Genomic DNA, 23,140 nt, shown 5'->3' on the forward strand with positions numbered 1-23,140 from the left:
GGTAAGCTTATGCTTTCTGTGTGCTGCTGAGGTTTGTGGCTGGTCTGGATTAAATCCAGTTACTCCACTGCCTGTCGAAGTGAGCCAAACCTGGCTGGACTTCAGCCGAGTGATACAAGGCCAAAGCTGTCCGCAAGCTCCCACACAGAGGATTAATAGTTTCTGTGTCACCTGGAACTTGTCAAAAGGTTTTTTTTTCTAAAGGACATTTTTTAAAATTAGGAAAATAATATATTTATCATTTTTAATTTGAAGGAATGTCAGATAATTATATTTTCATATGTTTGCTTTGAGGTCAGCTTTCTCATACTTAGAAAAAAGTTGATTAAACATTTGTAGCACGTATTTCCAGTTAAGATTTTTTTTTTTTTGGCTTCGGCTTCAGTCTGTAAAATACAATGATGTTATTGACCATTAAATGAAGCAGGTAAATGATTCTGATAATACTTAATGTGTTTGAATAAACTTTTAAAAGAGATAAATGACCATAAATGCACTTGTGTCCTTCTGGCTCCAGTCCACATTTTTGGGGTTTCGGTGAAGTTTCACAGGTGAGTGCCACACAGCACACTTTGTGAGAGTTCTGCACAGATGTTTTGAACTGTCTCAGTGCTGTTACACACCTCATTCACAGCAGGTCTGTAATGAATAGCTGCCTTGAGCATCCACTAGATTTCTCCCCCCCCCCCCAGCTAGGTGATGATTTCTTAAATACATTGCAAAGCTGCTTTTTGACCATTACGTGCCATTACTAACGTGTCACTTGCCAGGCTGTGTTCAGTTTCAGAAAACACAGCTCGACCCACTATTAGATGCTTCTGAGATATTTTTTGCTGCGTGGCAATTTCTACAAATTAGCTGAAAAAGTGAAATGTTTTGTAAATGACGAATAGCTGTCATGTTGGGAGTGGAGGCCAGGACCTTACACATGCTGCAAATGCAGCGAAATGAGGAAGATGCTTTTGAAATGATCTTTTTGCTGTATTCTGCTGAGAATTCTGGTAATAACTTTATTCATTCATTAATTTAAGATTAGCTACAATGTGTGTATGACGAAGGAACCAGTCATCGTTTAAGGTAGCCTTTGACAATTAGAATCATCTTCATAGTGCTGGTTTTTAAGGTTAGCATGAGCTGGAGAGGCCCAAAAAAGTTACTCTGTAGCTTAGCTTATTATCAGTGTTCCACTGTCAGACTAAAATTGCTCCACAAAACCTTGCCCACATTTTCTCCTCCTTTTATAACTTTGTATTGACAAAACTTGCCATGTGGGTAGCCTTCACATGATTCAGATCTGGCACTTACTTCTTTGTGTGGGCATAATTAAACACTCTAATTTAACTCTTTATAGAATTAGGCATGGTAACCATGGTTGATTAGACAGTTGTGATCACTTACACGAATATCTGACATGAGCTGGCAAAGAGACACCGAGCTACACATGCTCCACAGCTAATCAGGACCTGCAAAGGTAATCAGATAGCCTTTACCTCAGGCAGCAGCACACCACAGACATTGTCAAGCTGTCCAAAGGAGAGGCAGGAAAATTTCTGTCTTTCCTTGGGCTTTTGTTAGGTGCCTTGCATGCAGACCTGGTCTTCTTTCATTGTGAAGCAGTACACCTTATGGTGAAAGCATTTGACAGTAAATAGTGCTGCAGACACTCTGCACATGTCAGGTTAGGACACTATTTAGCTGATTTTTCTAAAAGGAATTAAGCTGCTCACACTCTAAAAAGAAAAGCATTAGACTGTCAAAGTAACTACTAAACATTGCCTCACCTGTCCCTGCCTCATTTTCTTACCCAATTGGAAAATTGATATATATGTGTTTTTGGCTGAGAACAGAGCTAATTGGAGGTTTGAGTGTCACACGGCCTGCACAGTTTCCCTTTACCTGAACGAAAAAAAAAATGGTAAAAGCAATTTTTCCAATTCTGGAAGCCCGTAGTTGATTTCGATAAGATCTTTTCAGAGGAACACTCCTTTTGATAAATCGCTGCTAAGATAACTGACACATATTGGTCTGAATACAACGGCAAATGTGATGGTCTGGTGATTTGACTTGTTTTGTATCTGTAGATGAAGACAGATATGTTGTATAAACTTATGCGGTGTGTGGTTTTTGTGTGCCGTGCATTTTTGTCTGCGTGACGTGCTATATGTGTGTTTGAATCATTTTTTGAAAATAGTCAAATATTTTACATTATTGACATTGCTGCATTCAAATACCAGGCTAAAATAACGTTTAAAAAACCCGCTAAGGTGTACCTAAGCCTTTGTGAACACATACTTTTCCAGCATTTGTGGAATTTCTACTCAGAAGTTGAGGCGTTTTTAGGTTTGGCTTTTGAGGTTTGAGTTTCAGGTGGTTTTGTGACTTCAACAAAACTGTTTGGTAAGCTTTTTAACCTATGTATTTCAATACCATCGATATAACTAATTTTCATGGTCTGTTACTTGCGATACTTTTTCTGCCCCCAAACATCGATTTTGTTTATCTATTTTCAAAGTAATTTAGAAAGCAAAACCTACCAGACTCACTCTGATGCAAACTGCTCAGGTGAGTACTTGTTGCTTTTTATTTTAATTTTGTACTCAGTATTTTTGTTGTTGGGGAAAAAAACAAGCACGCTGTATTTTTTTTTCACATTTGCAGTTTTTCTGAAGTCACACACTTTGAAACTGTTTCTGAGTCTGCAATAATAAAGAAACTTTACAGACATGATGCAAAGTTTGATTCCTCACCATCTAAACTTGTATGCAAACCACTCTTTGACCCTGTGTGAATCTTTCATTGGCTGTTTCTTATTCCACAGTTTCCTCCCCTTATCTAAAACGTGTTGAAGCCTCTTCGCTTGCTGTTTTTACAGTATATTTCATCATTTGTGTTGCTTTGACAGTTGCTATTTTGGTGTCAGTTTGCATATCAGGATGCTTATATTTGTACCATTCACAATAGTTGCAGAGGGACACTTCTCTGAAAACTGAACTCCCAGCACATTTGTGATGTTTGGATATTTTTCATATTTTGTTGACTGTTCATAAATCTGTGGTTGTGAAGCTGTGGGAAGTGGTAGATGTCCAGACAACAACAACCATCACACTCTCTGATTTTCACTTGGCCTACCTATCTTTTTTTTAACCGCTATTTCTTTTTCTTTCCGTGGAAACACGATTCTCTCTTTCCTCCCGCTGTTTGTCTCAAAAATATTTTCACCCTCTGTTTATCTCCTTTACTTCCTTTGTCTCCTGTACTGATCAGCCTGACAGAACAATAAACAGATTAATTTCTCAGATGGTTTGGATGCAAGGGCCCATTTTCCATTGCATAGACTTATTCTGTAGGTGATTGGGAGGTGTAGCGTTTATACTGCTGATGGCGTTAAAGGTCGATGTTGAGTTTATTGGGATTCCAGTCTCTGTTTTTGTTTAGAATAAGAGAAGTGATGCAAGCTGACTGAAAGTGTTCACATGCATATTACTGTAAATAAGCGTGTGTGCTTGTGCATGTGCCTGGCTTCTTCAGTTTGGTTTGCCCGCGGTGATTTGGTTCTGAGTCTAGGCCAGTGGTAAATAGCACTATGTGGGTTTTTAATTCCTGCTGTGTCTTTATTTCTTGGAGAACTTGGAGAGCAATTTCTTATCCTGCTGTCTGTTGTTGTTTTTTTAAACATCATTTGCCCCCATCATCCTGTGCAGTGAGGAATTTGGTGTATTTCAATTCAATGTCCAAACTTTTTACGGGATTAATATACAGATTCAAAAAAGTACAAAATAATCATCTTAACCTTCCTGCCTTCTTGGGACCTTTTTGTGCCACTGCTATGTGTTAAATGGCTGCCATTTCCACTGTGTTCAGTGGAATATAACCAAACTTGCCACAGGATAGTTTTTACCTGTCAATGTTAATATTCCAGTGTGAATTCCTTAAATCAGCCTAAAATGGCTGAGCAGCAAAAATCCCCACACCCATCACCCTGGGGACCATTTTCTGCCCATTGACTTCCATTATAAACGCTATTTTTCAACCCCAAATTATCATCATATGATTTTATTTTTTCTTCTTTTCTTGGATGTCAATGAAGACTCAGGGCCTTGAAGTTTTAATTTTTAAATTGCAAAAAAAATGCAAAAAAAATAATGGCAGGTCAAAATGTATGTTGGTGCCAATCTTTGGTCCATCTAAAGGCCTACTTATAATGACAATCACATATTACTTCAACTGGTTTTTTGTGGAAATATTTAGTTTCGTTTTTTGGTTTTTGGGGCTTATAACGCAGGGCGCTCATGTAATAACACTGGGATTTGAAGGGTTAAAACAACGAAAATATAATTAAAACTTTACATGAATATTTCAGGGAGAAGTAGTTTTACAAGGTTGGCTAATTTAAAGTGGAATAAAATATGGATATATGGTCTTTTTATGGCGTGGCTGAGAATGGTCCCTAGGGTGATGGGTGTGAGTTTTTTAAAGGATGGCAGGAACAAAGCAATTTAGTCAACGCTGTTGGATTAAAGTTTTGGGCATGTAGTAGTAGTTTGAGTTTTCCCTTTTCCTCTTCTTCCGTAATTTACATTTCCCATGTAAACCTTTTCACCTTCAGCCTCTTTTTGTCGTCATATGTTTCCATAATTTCTTTGGACTTCTGCATCTTGACTCTTTGCAGTTTCCTGTTTTCACATGTGTGCTGAATAAAGGTTCAATTATCTGTGTAGCATGATGTGGATGACTTAGAATGCATGTGATTGGTCTGTGTTTACTCTGTACATACACTGATAAAGACAAAAAGCTGGTTAAAATAACCTTACTACAAATACGAGAGTAGTTCTGCAGAATATAACAGAATTGTCAACTCGAAAATAACAAACTACGTCCATTCTTTGAATCACTGTGGTTTGGCAGCGATGTAAATGGATAAGCTTTTAATAAATACTCCTCTGGCCTTGCAAGAAACCATCAAGCAGTCTTGATCTATGCATTGTTATCGCCACAGGCTAAGGATGAAATAGCTGCCACCATCACCAAGGGGGCAAAGTTTGTGGAATGAGTGCGCTGAGTGGGATTTTTCTGTTTCTGCAGAGGTTGGAGTGCAAAAGAGCACACGGACTAAAATGCAATTCATGCATCTAAAACTATGTTTTTTATAAACTCGACACTGAGATATTTCCAGATATTGGAAATACTGGAAAGTCTTTTTCTTGCCTGTATCCTTGCTTGGCTGTTTTTTTTTGTCCAGCTGCGATTCCCAGTTTGTCGATGGCCAGCCATTTGTCTACAATGGCATACAACACTCTGCTATTGAAGCAACCTGCTGTACCGAAATATTACAACTTTTTCCCAGATGAAAGAAGATAAAACAATTTATTTCCGACGTGGCCGGTGGCAAATTTTTGCCTGTTTGAGTGTGGAAAATCTTGAATTAATCTACTCTTCTTTCTTTGCCTGTTTGCGTGATAACACACATACATTCTCAGATGGTCAGTGTGCGTCTGCAGTAAGTGTTCGCAGCTGTTTTGGCTTGAATCTCAGCATGAAACAGCTTGGCAGTGTTGTTCTTGACTCGTGCTGTCCTGAATTAATAGTGTTCTTTCAGTCAACAGACAGTCGTCGAGATTGATGGCTGTTTTCCTTGTGGCTCGCTGTGTTTTCAAGATCTTTGTGTTGTGTCTTGGTGGACCGAGTCGCCGAGTGGCTCGCTGGTTGCTGTGTGGGCCTGTTTTGTATGTACGTGTGAGAGAAAGGAAGAGTGACAGGCAGGAAGACAGAGGCAGTAAAATTTTGCGAATAGTGGACACTCCTGTTTGGTCACTGTCAGAATGTGTGATGACAGGTGGCAGCATGTGTGTGTGGGAAAGTGTGTGTTTACAGTGCTTCTATGTTGATTAGGAAATTAGCTTTGCACAGAGAAGCCACTGTTGTTATGTTAATTTATATAAAAAGTTAGAAAAGCTGGAGTTACTGAACTTTGACATTTTGGCATTTTTACTTAGACAGTCAATCAGGTATAAGAAGACATTACAGTAAATCAAGGGGTTGATCACAGACTAAGAATGACCCTTGTGTGCAAACGGCGTGTTGTTAGGACTCCTGTACAGCTTGTTCAGGGTATAGCGAAGCAGTATAGCCGGATAGAGCGCGGGGGTTTGAGAAGTTGACATTTCAATCACCACAACCCCCACGATCTGCGCGCGCGTGCACACACACACACACAAAATGCGCGTGTAGAAACCTCGAGCCATTTGGTTTGAGGCTGATTCCCTGTGACAGCCTAAATATTTGGCTGTGTCAGGCACCAAGGTAAATGCACCCCGCAAGAATGTTTTTACAGGGCGAGAGAAAGGGAGAGAGAGACAGAAGGGAAGCGAGGAGGGCGAGAGATAGGTTTTGGACAGAGATAAATAGAGAAAGAGAGAGAACGCACAGAGAGGAAGAGAAGGAGAAGTGTAGTCACGGTTTCATATGAATGTGGTCTGAGTGCTGGCCGCTGGTTTCTCTGTGATGTACATGGAGCATGTGCTCATTTTTTTATGTGCTGAAGTCTGGAGGCATAACTCTACTCCAAATAATTAATCAATAAGAAATTGTATCGACACACTCTAAGTTTAAACTTCAGCCTCCCAAGAGATCTATGAGGAAACAAAACATGCACATTAACTTATTCATTGAAAACATTTTTAAAAAGCAGACAAAACAAACATATTACTTTACTGATAACAGCTATTAGTGAAATCCTTGCTCATCTTAGATGACTTGGCTTTTATAAACACACTTGTGAAGTAAAAATTGCTTGCTGATGATTTTAGTATTTTAGTGATTTAAAATGAAACTGTGGGCTTAACCTGGCTATTAAAGGAGTTGTTCATGTTAGCATTAACTCACAAGGATCATAAGGATTAGGAAATATAAATGGTATATGAGGATACTTTTTCCCTAAAGAGAGAGAATACGTTTTTGGTCATTATTATTTTCAAAGCTTTGGGCCTGAGGACTTTTTTACTTTCTCCTCTTTCTTTCCTGTACAGGAAATCCTTGCCCAATACTTTCCTTCTTTTGTTGCATTGGAAAATTAATAAATCTTTCTTCAAAGGTCTGCTCTGAGTTCTGCAGAGCGGGCAGTAATCCATGATGATGAAGCATTTAAGCACACACACACACACAAACATATAGGCACAGACACATACATGTACATATAAACACACTAAGATGAGACCTAATCTTGTACAGGTTATACACACGTACATACACGAAAACATACACACGGAGCGAGGAGGTCATTAGTGACCCGAGGAATGTAAGGGTCAAATCTTAAAAAGATCTGATAGAGGGGATCTATAGGATCAAAGGAGAGAAGGATGGAAAAAGAGGGAGTGAAGGAATATGCAGGATGAAAGAGGAGAAGAAGGGAGGTATGAAACGATGGGAGGATAAATGTGTGAGGGAGAGATGTGTAGGCAAGTCGGAGAAAATATGCTCAGGGGAGTTGGAAGGAGGGAATTGAAAGAAAGAAGCAACAATACGGATAAGTCAAACTGACAGGTGTGCGTATCTGTGTTTAAATGGTGGGTTTTCAGCAAGAAAGTGAAAAGGTTGCGCTGTGGTGAAAGATTTATGTGTGTGCGGTGGGTTTCTGTGCGGTGGGAGTGTCAGTGAATGTCTGCTGAATAAAACACTTTATTTCCACTTTTGCAGCCGCAATAGCCATTAAACAGCCGTTTCTTTACAAACATAAAGACAAAAATCATAAAACTGGCAGTATCTTCACTTTTTTTAACCACAGTCTTATAGAAAAAGAAACTTGCTATGTTTTCTTTCGCTTTTCAGCTTGTAGTTATGGTTTAAACCACCTTTTTAGTTTATTTAGGTTTTCTCTTTATTTTCATACACCTTTTCCTGGCTCAAAACCAATATTGGATATTTATTTGACCAGAAAGCAGCAGAAAAATACAAAATAAACACGTTATGTTGATTTTTTTTTCTCAAGACTGTTAGATGTTACACTGAAACGCGAAAGTTCGTTTTTCATGGTTTTAAACCTCTGAAACCTCTGAAACTGTGGAGTGGACAAATTGAGACTTTCAGTTTAAAATACACAATGAGACTATTATGAAAGAGAAAACAATCAATTTGAAATCAGTCACATTTTTTTAATCATCTTAGGTATTAGAAGTTCAGCCTGTTTTGTCTGGAAACTCAGATAAAAATAGACGTTACTTCCTGAACCCCATCACAATCAAATCACAGGGCATTGGTGTTTAAATGTTAACTACCTGAGGACAGCACAAGGTCTCCGAATCACTGTTTTGTGAAGTCCTAGCAGTGCTGCTGTGCTCCTGATGGGTCTTGTTTTAGGGCTGACTGCTCTGACTAACATTTCGCTGATAACATCACTCATAAGTAATTCAGAATCCCCGTCTCTGCCTACTTCTGCCTGCATTCGTCTTCGTCTATACTCTCATCCTGAGGTTTCATCGATAACAACAGTAGTGAAAGTCTTTTCACTACTGTTCTTTTTCTCTCCCTTTTTTTCTTTGTTTTCTTCTCTATTATTGGTCTGAACCTTTCTCTTACTGTTGCTGGTATAAATCATACTCAGTGCCTGTTTCTGTCTTATTTATGTGCATGTATGACAAAGAGAAAAGGAGACTTGTATTACTGTGATAGCATCACAAGCAAGTAGGAAACCGAGGAGCTGTTGGGAGTCTTCATTTGTACTTGGGAGATTGCCTGGAAGATCTCTGTCTCACTCTCTCTCTTTCTGTGTGTGTGTGCACGCATCTGTCTGAGGACATGGTTTGTCAGCAGTGTGGATAGCCTACTTTATAAAACGTGTGTTACTCCATATGCTTTTTCTGCTCACTTAGGCACGCAAAAACAGAATATTTGGAAAAATCACAAAAAAACCACAAAGACGCTTGCACGCACCAGCACACATGCTCATCTTTAGTGTCTCATTAAAGCCCAGCTGAAAATTAAACTAGTCAAACACTCTCTAAATCTCAGTGCCAGCTCTTACAATCAGAATAACATAAATTAGCTGGAGGCTTTGCCATAAAAGGAATATAGCTTTGTGTTTACATGTTGGTCACATTATGCCAGATTCATATTATGACATGATCTCTCGTATAGTTTACATAGTCTATATATTTATATACAGACCAAATGTGTTGATGACATTGTTGGCGAGATTAAAGACGTAAAGTCATCTTATCTTTGCTTGTTATGATTATGGTGATTATGATGGCAGCATTAAGGCCGAAATATACTGAACCTAAAGTAACATGAAGCAGACCAGTGTTGAATGCTGCTGGCTGTTGTGCCGCTGTCTTTCCCTGGATACAAAAGAGGTCCTTCTCTAAACTGTGACACTATTCCTATTCCTATATTATTCCTGTGTTATGGAATTAATTGTGCTGACTTATTTATGGTGCCATCACATTAGTACTGAATAGGTTTGTCACCAGAACTGAAAGTTTCGATACCTTTTGACACCAAACCAAAAAACACTGATACTCGAATACTAATTGATAAAGAAAAAGCACAGATTATATCGCATTAGATACTCATTTGCAGCAGTATTGAAATCAACAGTGCTTTCTTCACTTCCACCAGCTGACGCTCTGCTTTACACAGCCCCACTGTAAGCTGACAGGCTCACAGCCCTTCCCCTCACTAGAAGCTGAACACATGAAAAGTAGTGCAACAAACTTGGTGATGCTTATTAAAAGACCAACAGCCCACTCTTTATCAACAGTTGTCATACATGTTAGCCTGGACACATGTTACCTGATTAATTACAGAGCTGCCGCGTGCTATCATTAAAATAGGGTCTAGTGGCTTTGGCTAACAATAAAATGCTAATGCTAATTTTGGACTTAGGGATATTTTATATTCAGTGCAGTGAATTGACGTCAAATCTGCTGTCACTAGCCACCGTTTCTTGGTCGTGCACTTATCAAGTTTTGTAACCTGCTTGAAGACATGACTGTGTTGTTTTTTTTCCCTGCTGTTTTAATGGTATATCAGTAGAAATGCTCAAACATTCACAGATTATATAAAGGGAGATGTTGGAACAGTTGAAAAGATGATACTTTGTGGACAAAACTGGAAAAAGCAGTTTTTTTCTCCTTGTTTTGATCTCTTCTTCTCCTACATCAGTGCACATGTAGTTCTCTGATCAGGAAAATAATGTAGTGGCTACCTGCTTTGCTGCCATAACAGAGAGCATAAATGAATGAGGCCGTGAAGCCAGCAACCTGGTGGGTATACTGGGGCCTTTAGAGAGCAAACATTATCAGTCCTGCTCATCTGTGTTGTTAATGGACAATGTTAGTTTGTCAAGATAGCAAAAATTATTTGTTTTTAAAAAGTATTGTGTTTCTTTTAAAGAAAGACACCTAGACAAATGATTCAGTAGATATATCTATAGCAGGAACTTTTCATTTAATTGTTTGTCCATTATCTAACTTTGGTGTAGAATGAATGACAAGGGATCTTTATTAATAGAAAAAAGCTGTAAAACGTATGAAAATATCCTGAAAAGTTCAAAATTAAAAAAGCCTTCCAGTGAAACGGACTGGCATCTTTGCTTGCCCGATTTTGACCCCCGGGCCTTATGTTTGACACCTCTGCTTTAGAGAAAATCAACATTTGGCTCTGGTACATGTTCCTTCACATGATTTAAAGCATCTTTCCACTTGGCTCGCAACCAAATGACAATTTTTACTAAATAGTTGAGGAGGTGTAACACCTTAACAATACTCTACAAAACTCAAAACCTTAAACTAAGACTCCAAACTCCAGGGCGAGAGCAGCAAGAGTTTTTTGAACACTCCAAATCTCCACATGTGGGAATCTGACCGTGATGATGTTTGCTCTAGATGCACACACCCACCCCACTCCATCTCCACAAGAGGGGAGATTTCCATGACAAAGGACAATTATTGACTTTCATTGGCTCCGCTTTCTTTGATATCAGCAAGGGGTGTGTCTGTGTGTCTGTCTGTGTGTGCAGGAGGGGGCGGGTTAGGGGACAGCAGAAGAAACAGGGGGATCTGATGAAAGGAGCCGAGTGGGGAAAAAGCACCCGCTGACCCGCAATGGAGTAGTAGAAGAGGACGATTACAGCAGAAAGAAAGGAATGATTTGTTAAGGTTTTCTTCCTTTCAGTCCTCCACTTTACTGCTTTTTTTCTGTTTCCTCACTTTCTGGTTAGTGTTTTCTTTCTGTCTGTCTTATTCCTTCCCCGCATTTTTTTTTGTACTTTAAGCTGCCTATATATGACTGATCCTCCCCCTCACCCACACCTCCGCTCCCTCCTCCTCTCCCTTCACTACCATAATTTAAGGGGCTGAAAGGCATGGCGAGCACAGAAAGAGGAGAAGGGAGAGCAGTGAAAAAGGGGAGACCCTGCAGATGAGGGCCTTCCTTCACGGAGATGGCACAGATGTGAGGGTGTTTTTGTGAAATGAGTCGGGGAGGGGCGGCGATAGGCTAATTTGCGTGGCATAAAGACGGGGGTCCTTTTCATATGCAGAGCTCCACTTTGATGCGCGGCCGATGAAAGCTGGAGGGAGCACAGAGGAGAGGAGAAGAGAGGGTGACGGAGGGGTTCTTTGTCCCCCTGACAAGAAGGCATCTGCTCCACGCTGCTCTCCTCTCCTGCTCTCTTCAGCTATAAGGAGGCTCCCACAAAGGGGAAGCCGAGGGGGAAAAGTGTCATCGGAGCACCTTAGAAAGCAGAACATAAAAAGCAAAAACATAACAAAAAAATAGCCGCTCAGGTCCGCCTTGCATACAGATACGCATATCGTTACAGAATTCAAGAGCTGAGGCTTCACACACAAACTGGTGAATTGCAAAAACATGCTGACATACTGTGGACAAATTTACATAGTTCCACTGCTAACCAAAAACGTATTCACTTTGACTCATTGTTCCTTTTGAGAAGCAAATAAACTATACAAAACTTTCTTCTGTCACTGGGATTGAGATCAATGGCTTCCAGGGTGAAAGGTGTGCGTTTGTGTGCATGTGTCTGTGTGTGTGCGGTGAGAGATCAGAGGGAGACCATGCACTGAGGTGACTGGCGGTGCTTTCTGTACGAACCCCTGTCTCAAGTCTGATGTGTAGACTGTACAGCTTTCTGAGCATGTGCGTGCGCTGATGTGCAATTGTGTATATCTATATTTGCATGTGCATGTGTGCATATGTCTTTCATCTCACCAGGCCTCTCTAACCAAACACTGGCTGATTTCATGCTCACACAAAAGCTGAATCTGTGCTGCAAAGCTGAAAGGGGTCCAGGCAGAAAAAAGTGTCCTTTTTAAAGTGGTTAATTCAATAGGACACGTAAATCAGAATTTTATGCCCAGTCTTGCCTAAAATTTAACATGTTTGCTGTTTGCTGACAGTGTCTGTCAGTCAGACTAGTATAGCTCAACAACTTTTAAATGGAATCCTATAAAGAGTGTACATAAAATAGTTTTCAGATAATGGATCATTTTAACTCTAAACCAGGCTGGACTCCAAAAGGCTAGGCATGCTGCGCTATGTTGAAACTGATAGCTCCTCTCCATTTCCCCACTGTGGCAGTTACCACTACATATCATCACAGCAAAAATCTTCCTTATGTGGATTCCTCGCTTCTCAAGATTTTCCGCTCTAGGTGAGCTATCCTCTCACCTTTTATCAGACATTTGTGTTTTTTTTAGCAGCAGAGCTCCTCTCTCTTACGGATAATTGACATTGTCTTGCATTGACAGCCACATGTGCTGTCATTTCTCTTGATCCTCTTTCTTTGTTGTTTTTGTTTTTTTGTGTTGCATTGCTCAACAGCTGATCTGGGAATATCTTTAACTCTCAATTTGATTGTCTCTTTGTTTGGCAGGCCTTGAAATAAAACCTCAGAGTCACAGAATGAAGCCTCCTGAATACAACTGTCATCATTAATGGTTCCCAACAATAGCATTCTTCAGCTGCATGGCAGTTTTAGCAGTGGCACACTGCACAGCCAATAACTGTTCAAAGATTGCTTTGGCTTGTAGTTGAGAGGGCACTGTTTATTGCTGGTATCCAGTAATTACACCAGAACATACCAATGCTCACATGTATGTGTGAGGTTGCTGACTCGCTGCTTGTTTGATTGTTAGAAGTTGTATTTTACACATATAATTGACATTAATTTGCTTGATCTTCATATTTTTGACCCCAGAAAAACCTCTGGGTCTTAGAGGGAGGTAGAAATAAATCTTTCATTAATTGGTTATCCCTGTCTTATTTTAGGTGATCTTTGCCCTGAACCAGACTTTATTACAACAGGAGTCTTTAAGGGCAGGAAGCCTACAGGTCCCATATACCACTGAAGACCTCATCAGGCACTACAACTGTGGAGATCTCAACTCCATTATCTTCAATCATGACACATCACAGGTCAGATCATCCACAATCTCATCTTATCTTGTCTTGTCTTGTCTTATCTGTAACTTTCAGTCTGTCTAATAAGCTTAGATTCATTTTGATCTTAGGTTTGTCCAACTGGCACAACCCTTAACCTTTTACTTTCACCCCTAACCTACTGACCCACCTCACCTTCTTCTTCCCCCACCCCACACACCCCCAGCGCACACATGCACTTTCTCCATACTTAGCTACTTCTGTTCTTTCTTTGCCACCATTGCTATATGTTTCTCCTGCCAATCTCATGAGATCTTTGTCAGTCCAAAGGCTTTTAAGTCAATTGTACCATCAGTCATGTAAAGAAAATAAATAAGTAAAAACCCTTGAACGATATGTCTTAAGAATTTCAGATTTTTTATTGATTCAACCTTAGTCAAAGGTTTGCAAATAACCTATAAATAAACAATCATGTCTTCTGTGTTTTACTTTCATGGCCAACTACCTTGGGAACTATAGGTCCCTAACTTCAATAATGTGACACTGCCACCCAATGAGCAGGCCACTGCCCAGGAAATAGACAGCTACTTCCGACAGGAACTCATCTACAAGAGAAATGAAAGGATGGGCAAGAGGGTCAAGGCTCTGCTTGAGGAACACCCAGACAAGAGCTTCTTTTTTGCTTTTGGAGCAGGTTGGTGTTCTCTAATCTACACAAAATACACACAGAAAAAAATGAACAGTGAACTCTGTGATCAGTGTTTGGAGTATCAGCTTTATAATATGCAGTGTGGGTTGTTGGTTTACTAGTGTGTTATTAGATACAGTAAATGCCGCTATATACGTATAATATCCCAAATCCACGAGTTCCTCCCCGTGGATACTTCTATGTGTATGTGTATTTGTAAAGTGGTAATGAGATCTTTCCTTCAGTCCAGACCAAAACCCCTGGACACAAATTTACTTAATTACCTTCAAAATGACTGAATGAGTGAATGGTCTGTGTGTGTGTGTGTGTGTGTGTGTGTGTGTGTGTGTGTGTGTGTGTGTGTGTGTGCATGGCGGGGCCTGGGGCTCACTAAGCCTTGACCCCTGTGGGACATGGTCCTGCTCCCGGCTGGATGCTTCTGCCCGTCTTTGGGATGTGGATGCTTGTTTGTTCTGGGGTGCGTGGCTGGATGTTCCAGTGTGGTTGTTGGCTTGCTCCCTTGGTGGCAGGGTAATAATAATTACTTTTATCCATTTAATATAATGACTTTAATTCCAGTTTTGTTTGAAGAGCACTCCTACAAAGGAGATTAGAGACTTCTTAGTCAGAGCAGCTTAGCAAACTCAGGTAGAGAAAGCAAAGACATCGTAACCTCCTAAGACCCGAACTCTTTCATGGCATGCATTTTTAATTTCTCTTTGCTATTTGGGCTGATTGGGACCGGATGAATGTAAAAACAAAGAATTACGTGATTTTTTTTTTTTTTTTTTACCTGATTTTTGTTTCTGAGAAAAATGAGATCCACATATGAGGGCATTCGCTTTAAATTTCGATAGAACAATAGCAGTATAATGTCCTCATAAGTGGATATCAGACACTTGTAGAGCAAAATGTAGTATTTTGGTCTAAACAACTCAAAATGTGATGTCCACATATGTGGACGCCAGGTCCTAGGAGGTTAAGGAAGAGGTGAACAGAAGCCCCAGAAAAGCTGAATTTAGCTTGTCTTCCCAGAACTGAAAGGGCAGAGTCCAGAAACACACACATATATATACATTTATACATATAAGTGGGAATTCGTGTCTCTTACTGTTGTCTTTAAATAAAGAAAACAATTTTTTTGGATGTTATTGCATTGGATTTATGGAAACCGGTGCTGCTAATCAGCCCTATGAATGAATAACTCACTGACTGATAGATGGTCTTTATCAACTTTGAGTCCAAATAGTTTAGTTTAAAGGAGATCTTCTATAAACCATAATTTTATCAATGCAGGGTTAACCAGAAGCAGACTTGTGGTGTGTTTGAGTCATTTAGAAATGTCAGCATAATACTTTGAATTCTTTTAACACTACATAGCAACCTCATAAGTATCACCCATCTAATAAAAGAATCCAATGAAAACAGGGACGGTGATAAGAACAGAAATCAAGCATGATTCTATGTGTGTGTGCGTGTGTGTGTGTGTGTGTGTGTGTTCACTTTATGTGTGCATAAGTCCATCAGCCAGACTTTCTTTATTCTGTTTTGAAAATGTACAATCAATTGATTCATTCATTTTCTCTATCCTTTGAATTTGTCTTTGTTGTAAATCACTGATTGATCTATTGATTATATTTTGGACAGTTTTCTAATGTAATGTCCAACAATCAGCTTATTTTTGCATAAAGCGTTTACAGATAATTAATAACACATCTATAAACTATTTATTAGCCATCAATAAGGGGAGTCTTATTGAAAAGTAGCGCCATTACATTCTGAATTTGGCATGTCATAAAGTTTCAGTTCATTTCATACTTCTTATACAGAGCTGTATGAGAAGAGTGGACCAAATTGTATTAATTTCTTAATCCAATTTTGTTGTTTTGTTTTGTGTTTTTTTGCTTTTAAGCAATGTTACTGTGTAAACCTTTGGGGGGTCATTTTTGAGTAGAACAGCAGTGAGCTTTGAGCAGAAAGAGAGAGGCTTTCACAGACTATTGGTCTGCTGCAGGAAACAGATGAGGAAAAGCAGATGAACACACACACACACACACACACACACACACACACACACACACACACACACACACACACACACACACACACACACACACACACACACACACACACACAAAACCCACTCCCAGTGCCTAACAAGGAGTACATTTCAGAGCTATCCCCTAAGGAGGTGCCTTTACAAGGGCTTGGTCTCTGAAGGTGTGCGCCTCTGTGTGTATTTTTGTATGTATGGGTGTGTGCTTATATGTGTGTTCACTGTGCATGTGTGTGTCTGCATGTGAGCTGGTGAGTGAAAGTGATATGGCCAATCAGCCCAGAAGCATTGGTCTTAGACATATGGAGGGCAGGTTAGGTCGTTGTGTACAAGGAATGGGATGTGGCACACGATGGTCCACACACACACACACACACACACACACACACACACACACACACACACACACACATTACACAGGCCCCTGGGTATCTGGGTAAAATGTGTCCTTAATTATCCCGGGTGGGGTCAGAGGACAAGCACACTCACGCACACACACCGGCTACAATGGAGCCCATTATGTCAGGGTACTTCGTTTCCCTGTTGCTATCAGCTGTGAGATCTGTCTTATCACTGACCTTATCATGTCCCTCTGATTCGTTAAAGAATGTTTAAACAGATTAAAGATTTTTTTATGTTCCACATTTTCAAAGCTTTAGGTAATCTGTGATTATGAATAATGTTAACTTTAGATTAAATTTGATTCAGAGGAATTAGAGTTGTGCTTTTTGAAACAGCAGTAGCATATTTGACATATTTCTTTTCCCGGGTAATGATCCCATTTGACTGCAGAGGTCGGCCTGCAGATTCCTGACTGACCTATGTGGAAAATTGTTGAGGGTTTTCATTTTTGCTTTCAGTAAGCTTTATTGCCACAACAACTTAAGTACACTGGAAATAAAATAATGACCTAAAATAACTTAAGCATTAACATTCTAATATAGTACAAAGTTAACTGTGATGAGGAAATATGGCTGTTTTTTTATATTTAATTTTTATTTACATGATCAACGCAGTTTGTCTGTTTGTCTGTTTGTCTGTCAGCAAGACAATTCACTCACTGGCCACTTTGTTAGGTATACTTCAGTAGTTCTGAAGCGCACTTCTACAAAGGAGATTAGAAGCGTTGTAGTCAGAGCACCTTAACAAGTTCAGATACAGAAAGCAAAGTCAATTTTTAAGTAACACGAGACAGAAAAGCTGATTTTTTTTCTGGAACTGATGGGTAGTACATGGCACAAATTGAGCCTAATCAGCCAGTCACATGACACAAACTCAGTGCTTTTAGGCAGATATGTGCATATAGACATGCTAAAGTTTAAACTGAGCGTCAGAATGGGGAAAAAGGTAATTTAAGTGATTTTGAATGTGGCATGGTTGTTGGTGCCAGACGGGCTGGTCTGACCGTTTCAAAAAACTGCTGATTTGCTGGAATTTTCTTACACAACCATCTCAAGGTTTTCCAGAAAATTGTCTTACAAAGAGAAAATAGCGAGCAACAGTTCTCTGGATAAAACTGCCTTGTTAATGCCAGATGCCAGAGAAGAATGCTATGAATGCTTCAAGTTGATAGCAAGGCAACAATACTTTAAATAATTACTTATTATAACTAAGGTATGCATAAGAGAACCTCTATATGCACGCATTTAATGCAGATTGGCTACAGCAGCAGAACATTACACCGGGTGCCTCTCCTGTTAGCTAAGAACAAGAAATTGAGGCTACACTTCAAACTGGCTGGTGAACAAGCCGAACTAGGAGACGCATAGTCAAAGGAACCCGTAAAGGTTTTGTGCAGATATGTATACCTTCTGTCATAATTGAACAATCGTGCACTGGATTTGACCCACAGTTGTTATCTTTGACTGTGTGAGCCATATTATGTGAGTATTTAGGTGTTTTTGCATTGTACGAAAAAAATAAATAAATCCATGAATGGACAGTAGTCACACACTAGAGTAAAATGCTTTCCCACCCTAAATAATTTCCCATACAGGAACACATACACACTGATTTATACACCAAGAAAGAATTTCTTTGTTACACGTGGGTGGAAAACGAGGCCCTGCCAAAGTCTTTTACCTGAACTGAGCTGTAGGGGCTAAACTGACTGGTCAACTGAGAAATTGTTATTTAATTTCTTGTCATCATTTTCACACTCATGTTAAAAATTCACCAGAATGTGGCCTGTGATTGGTTTGCATCCCAGCTTTCACTGTTAGATAAACTTTGTTTTTCAGCAGTCTGGCCAGAATAGTGGTCAGGAAGGCAGCAGTCAAACAAACAGTAGCGGTCGCTGGTCAGTACCTCACACTACACTTTAAGGCCCAATGGAGCAGACACATACACACACTCTCACTCTACACTGGCTGTGTCTCTCTTTACTCCCACCTCACACTTTGTTGTCTAGAGTCCTTTCTTCTTTTCCTTGTGCAAACTGCCTGTTAATGCAAGTTCACAGAGTGCAGTGGGTAAAGATTTGAAGAAGGAAAAGAGATGCGGTGATAAGAGCCGGTTATAACAGAGTCACATTCATGGTGCACAGACCTCTGTGACCACCCAGTAGTTCTGGTTGTTATGAGAAAATTTAAGGTAGAAAAAAGTTTCATACACCTGCAGCACAAAGTACCCTGTGTCATGCTTAGTGCCCCATCTTTCTGCTAAAGCATAAAAACCAGGCTTATTAGAGTAACAGAGACATTGCCCCAGTCTTTCCTGTCATCCTCATACAAAAACATGTCAATAAAAAGATTTTGACTATACTGGGATTTGAGCCAGCTTTCAGCGATTTGCCTTTTTAAAAATTTTTTAAAAGTTTTTTTAACAACATAACTCATAATGGTGAACATATAATATTTGCCAGTTCTTTAGTCCTAGAAGGAGCAGTGATTTTAGACTCAATATATTCTGCCCTTGTCTTGACCATAATGGTAAAACTATGAAGGTTTTTCCAGTTTTACTTTGCGTAGCTAAACAGCTATCCTGTCACAACTTTGTACTTTACTGTACTGTAAGTAAATACCTCCTAGAAATTTGTCTTTTCCCCCCACTTGTTTGTCTGAAATACCACGCCCATCACTCAACGTGAATGATGATGTTGAAAACGTGCCATATGTTCAGACAGACATATGGAAGTGGTTATTGCTCCGCTCCATAGGTACAGTAACCCAATCCATGTATACAATCTGAACCCTTGTTCCCTTTATAATCTCTGCCATACCCTGGCACGCTTGACTTTAATAAAATGGTGTGTTTACATATCGCTAAAGGCCGAGAGCGACGTTCTGCCTGCTCTCAAATGTTTTTTCTTTTTCCAGGCTGAACTTGAATACATCCATGTTTCAGCCTGAAGCTCCTTAGCACACCATGATTCCCCTGAAAATCTGCTCCAAAACCACAAATTTAAATATTTGCGGCAGTGTAATAGCCAGTGTGGTTGACAGGCTCTAACGGTTACTGTACTTTGAAATGTTTGACTCTTTTCACAGACAATTAAGGTTTGACTTTGGATCTTTTGCTGTTTAGCTTGGTACAGCCTTGCTAAAGTGAATACCCCTTGGTTAGTGAGCTGTTTAGTACTGTGGGTATGCCTGTAATAAATGGATGTTTTGGCTCATGAGCTGCAACTCATGACAGAAGTTGACATGAACTCATAACTCACACAAAGCACCTTGACAAGTCAGTATGTGGGATGCTCTTGGTACTGGAATCCCTTGATGAACTGCTGAGTCCTCTAGTTTCAACATAAGCAAAGGGTACTAACATAGCCACATTTATAATGCATTTGTTTGCCAAACTATTTAAAAGCAACTTAAATAATAAGAATATATCTGGCATATTCCAATTGGAGCCCCCTCGAGCCAATGGACATGACAGTGAATCCAAATCCCACTACCATTTTAAGATGGTAGCGTGACAGTAACCATTTTCAGCTGCTACTTTATATCAGTTTTTATGTTAACAGTGAAGTTATGTGGCTTTTATTGACACATAAGTGCTGTACCACAAAAATAGAGTGAAGCCAATAAGATAACCGTACATATCTCACTGTAAATAACTCAGAAGCTTTTTTTTGTTATTTTATGATGTGATAATGATACAGTTATTATTTCACAATTATGTGAAATAATACATGCAGAAGCAAAAATGTTCTGTATCACATTTAATGTTATAGATAATCTCAATTGATATTTGGGATTCAGGTATTTGTTTTTGTTTAATATTTTAAAGCATTATTTGCTGCCAATGGTTGGTGCTGCTCTCCCAAAGTGCAGAGTAGGATTAGGATTAGGTTTAGCAGATACGATGACAGTCATATGGGAGACGGGGTACACTCTGGATAGGTTGTCAGCTAATCATATGGCATGAAGCAACCACTGACACTCACATCTACACCTACAGGCAATTTAGAGTCACCAGCTTACAAAGCATGCTTTAGTCTGTGGCAGGACTTAACCACTGGCACAGTGATAACATTGAGCCTTGGGGAGTCAGTAAGTTTGAACCCAGCGGTAACAGCGCTAACCACCGTGCCAACCCCATATAAACATAGGTTTGAATATTTCCCTCAATGTAAATATAGTTGTGATGAAGAGTTAAAACAAATTGATGCAGAATCTATAGTTTATGATCCTGCTACACACTGCAATCAAACCATATTCAGCTCATTTGAAAAGCATTACATTATAACTGTTGTTACAACACTTTTTTGTGTAAATAAACTAAGCCTCTACTGCCCCTACATACATAAAATGGTAGCTTCATAGGATTGACTAGAGATTTCTCCAGGTTGAATCTTCCACATGCATGGCTCAGATCTCTGCTGTGTGTTTTTACTGTATGCACGGCATCACCGCTGCCACTGCCCCTTTGGTTTTTCTCGCCCAGATGGTGTGAAAGTCAAAAAAAATATGGTGCTTTTTTCACAGCAACCTCACACTCATAAACAGCCAGTTTACAACTGTTTGGGGTAGTCGCTGACACAAGTAACACACATGTCATCCAACACCATTAAAATCCAGACCAGACCTACCACACACCGGTTAGGGAAACAGGCAGCTAGGGCCAGACCATCTGCCAATCCTACATTAAGTCCCGGATTTAAGTTTGAATGACACCTTTATGCCTAACCTTTTTTTTAAGGTTTAGTTTATGATGATACATTTAATGATAAATGAAATTATCAGTTATTAAGATATTTAATCATGTTGATCGAATAAAACAACAGCTATCAGGTGTTTTTTTTTTAAAAACAAATCTGAAGAGGTGGACACGGTGTGTTTACCACCTCCAGAGTGGTAAACACACTGTGATGAGGTTTTGTGTCAGAAGAGAGGAACAACTAGCTGCTTTGAGTTCAGCCAGACAGACTTTTACTTATTATTTAAAACTGTGAGTAGTTTCTGTTTGCATGTATAATATTAAACTCAGCCCAGATTAAAAGACAAAACATTTTAGCAATCAGATGTTAAGATACCACGATCTGTAATGTATCATTAGCACATGCAATGTCTTCTTCCATGAGGATAAAAGAGCGATAAACCTGTCAGCCCCTCTGGGTAACTAACTGCTTGTTAAGCTGCTGAGTGAAGCGCTCCTAAATATATACATTTTGTTGAAGTCATCTGGTCAAAGGCCTCAGCCTCTGTACTTGAAAGACATATTTCCTACAGCTCACGCTTCTCTCTCGGCTGCAGCACTAAATGCTTGTCACAACAGTTTGCTGTGATTTATTAAAAGAGTTGAACTCCTCACCCACTGACCTCATTCAAACTCAGGAGTATTTCCTTATCCACCTGGAAAAAGGCTTTTTACATGCCTGCCCAGAGGCTCAGTTTCATTTGGACCAGAGGTAACTCGCTTCTATATAAAAGGGGAGAGGGAAAGAAAAATGACATCTTTAGCAGCAGCAGTGCATCTATTGATGATTTTGAGTGGAAATTTCTCATGTACAGTTCCTGTATGAATGAGTCTGTCTCTGGCTGTACGGTGACTCTGTACATTCAAACAAGCAAAGCAAGGTTTGACCTCAGTAACTTCTTTTCTGGCTTAGATTAGCTTTATGTGTCCTGTACACAGTGTTGGGAAGGTTACTTTTAAAATGTATTCCACTACAGATTACAGAATACATGCCCCAAACAGTATTTTGTAATGTATTCCGCTATGTTACTCAATGAGAGTAACGTATTCTGAATACTTTGGATTACCTAATATATTATCATGCTTTTTACAACTACATGAATCTACATTGCTGTGTGATTTATTACTTTTACTGAAGGTTACTCGCCATACCAATACCAACTAGATGTTAAAATCTTAATATAAAGTGAGTAACAGTAGGTGGACATTAGGTAAGGCAGCACTTTTTGCAGCGATCTCGTATAGAAAACTATTCCGCACGTATATAAAACAGGTCCACGGCTCCGAACCCTAACGGCATAAAACCGTAAAGAGACCTCTGGCTAATACGTCGGGTTCCGTGTATATATATATATTATATATTTACATGCTTCCATCTCCTGTTTCTGGTCGGTGACATCTCTTACTTTTCGACTCTCTTTCTTGCTCCCTCGCTCACAGACACATAACGGGTATGGCAGTCCATTCTCCCTGCAGCACGGACTACACTGCCCATTTTTTAGTAATCTTTTGGAAAATGCTACATTGGCTTCGATGTAGGAAAACTCATAGGAGACGTATTAATTTGGGTCTAATTTGATTTTGAAAGATGGCAAAAACTCACAGCTCAGGCTTCAGTCACACAGACCTTGAGACAGGTAGAGGACACCCTTGCAACCTCTGGCTGTTAGCGAAAAAAAATGTATTACCCAACTGGTTGGCAAGTGTTTGCTGGAGGTTGCTGGCTATTGCTGGCATGTAGCACCAAAAACCTCTTTGTGATGGTTTTGATTATGTTGCCATGGTTGCTCACAGTTAGAATCAAAGATGCTTGCGAACTACTAGCCGAGCTGCAGTGAAACTACTGCAACACAAACGAGAAA

The 23,140-nt window shown here is 39.6% G+C and overlaps 1 protein-coding gene across 1 annotated transcript in view; it reads left to right on the forward strand.

Moving 5' to 3' along the window:
- The window catches only part of trabd2a (TraB domain containing 2A), a 56,765-nt gene that overhangs the window by 13,665 nt on the left and 19,960 nt on the right, over positions 1 to 23,140 (forward strand). The window contains exons 3-4 of the mRNA XM_004538238.3: positions 13,285 to 13,431; positions 13,915 to 14,089. Of these exons, the coding sequence (XP_004538295.2) occupies positions 13,285 to 13,431; positions 13,915 to 14,089 (322 nt within the window). The remainder of the gene's footprint in view (positions 1 to 13,284; positions 13,432 to 13,914; positions 14,090 to 23,140) is intronic.

This window comes from Maylandia zebra, linkage group LG7, assembly GCF_041146795.1.
Source record: "Maylandia zebra isolate NMK-2024a linkage group LG7, Mzebra_GT3a, whole genome shotgun sequence".
Classification (NCBI taxonomy): Eukaryota; Metazoa; Chordata; class Actinopteri; order Cichliformes; family Cichlidae; genus Maylandia; species Maylandia zebra.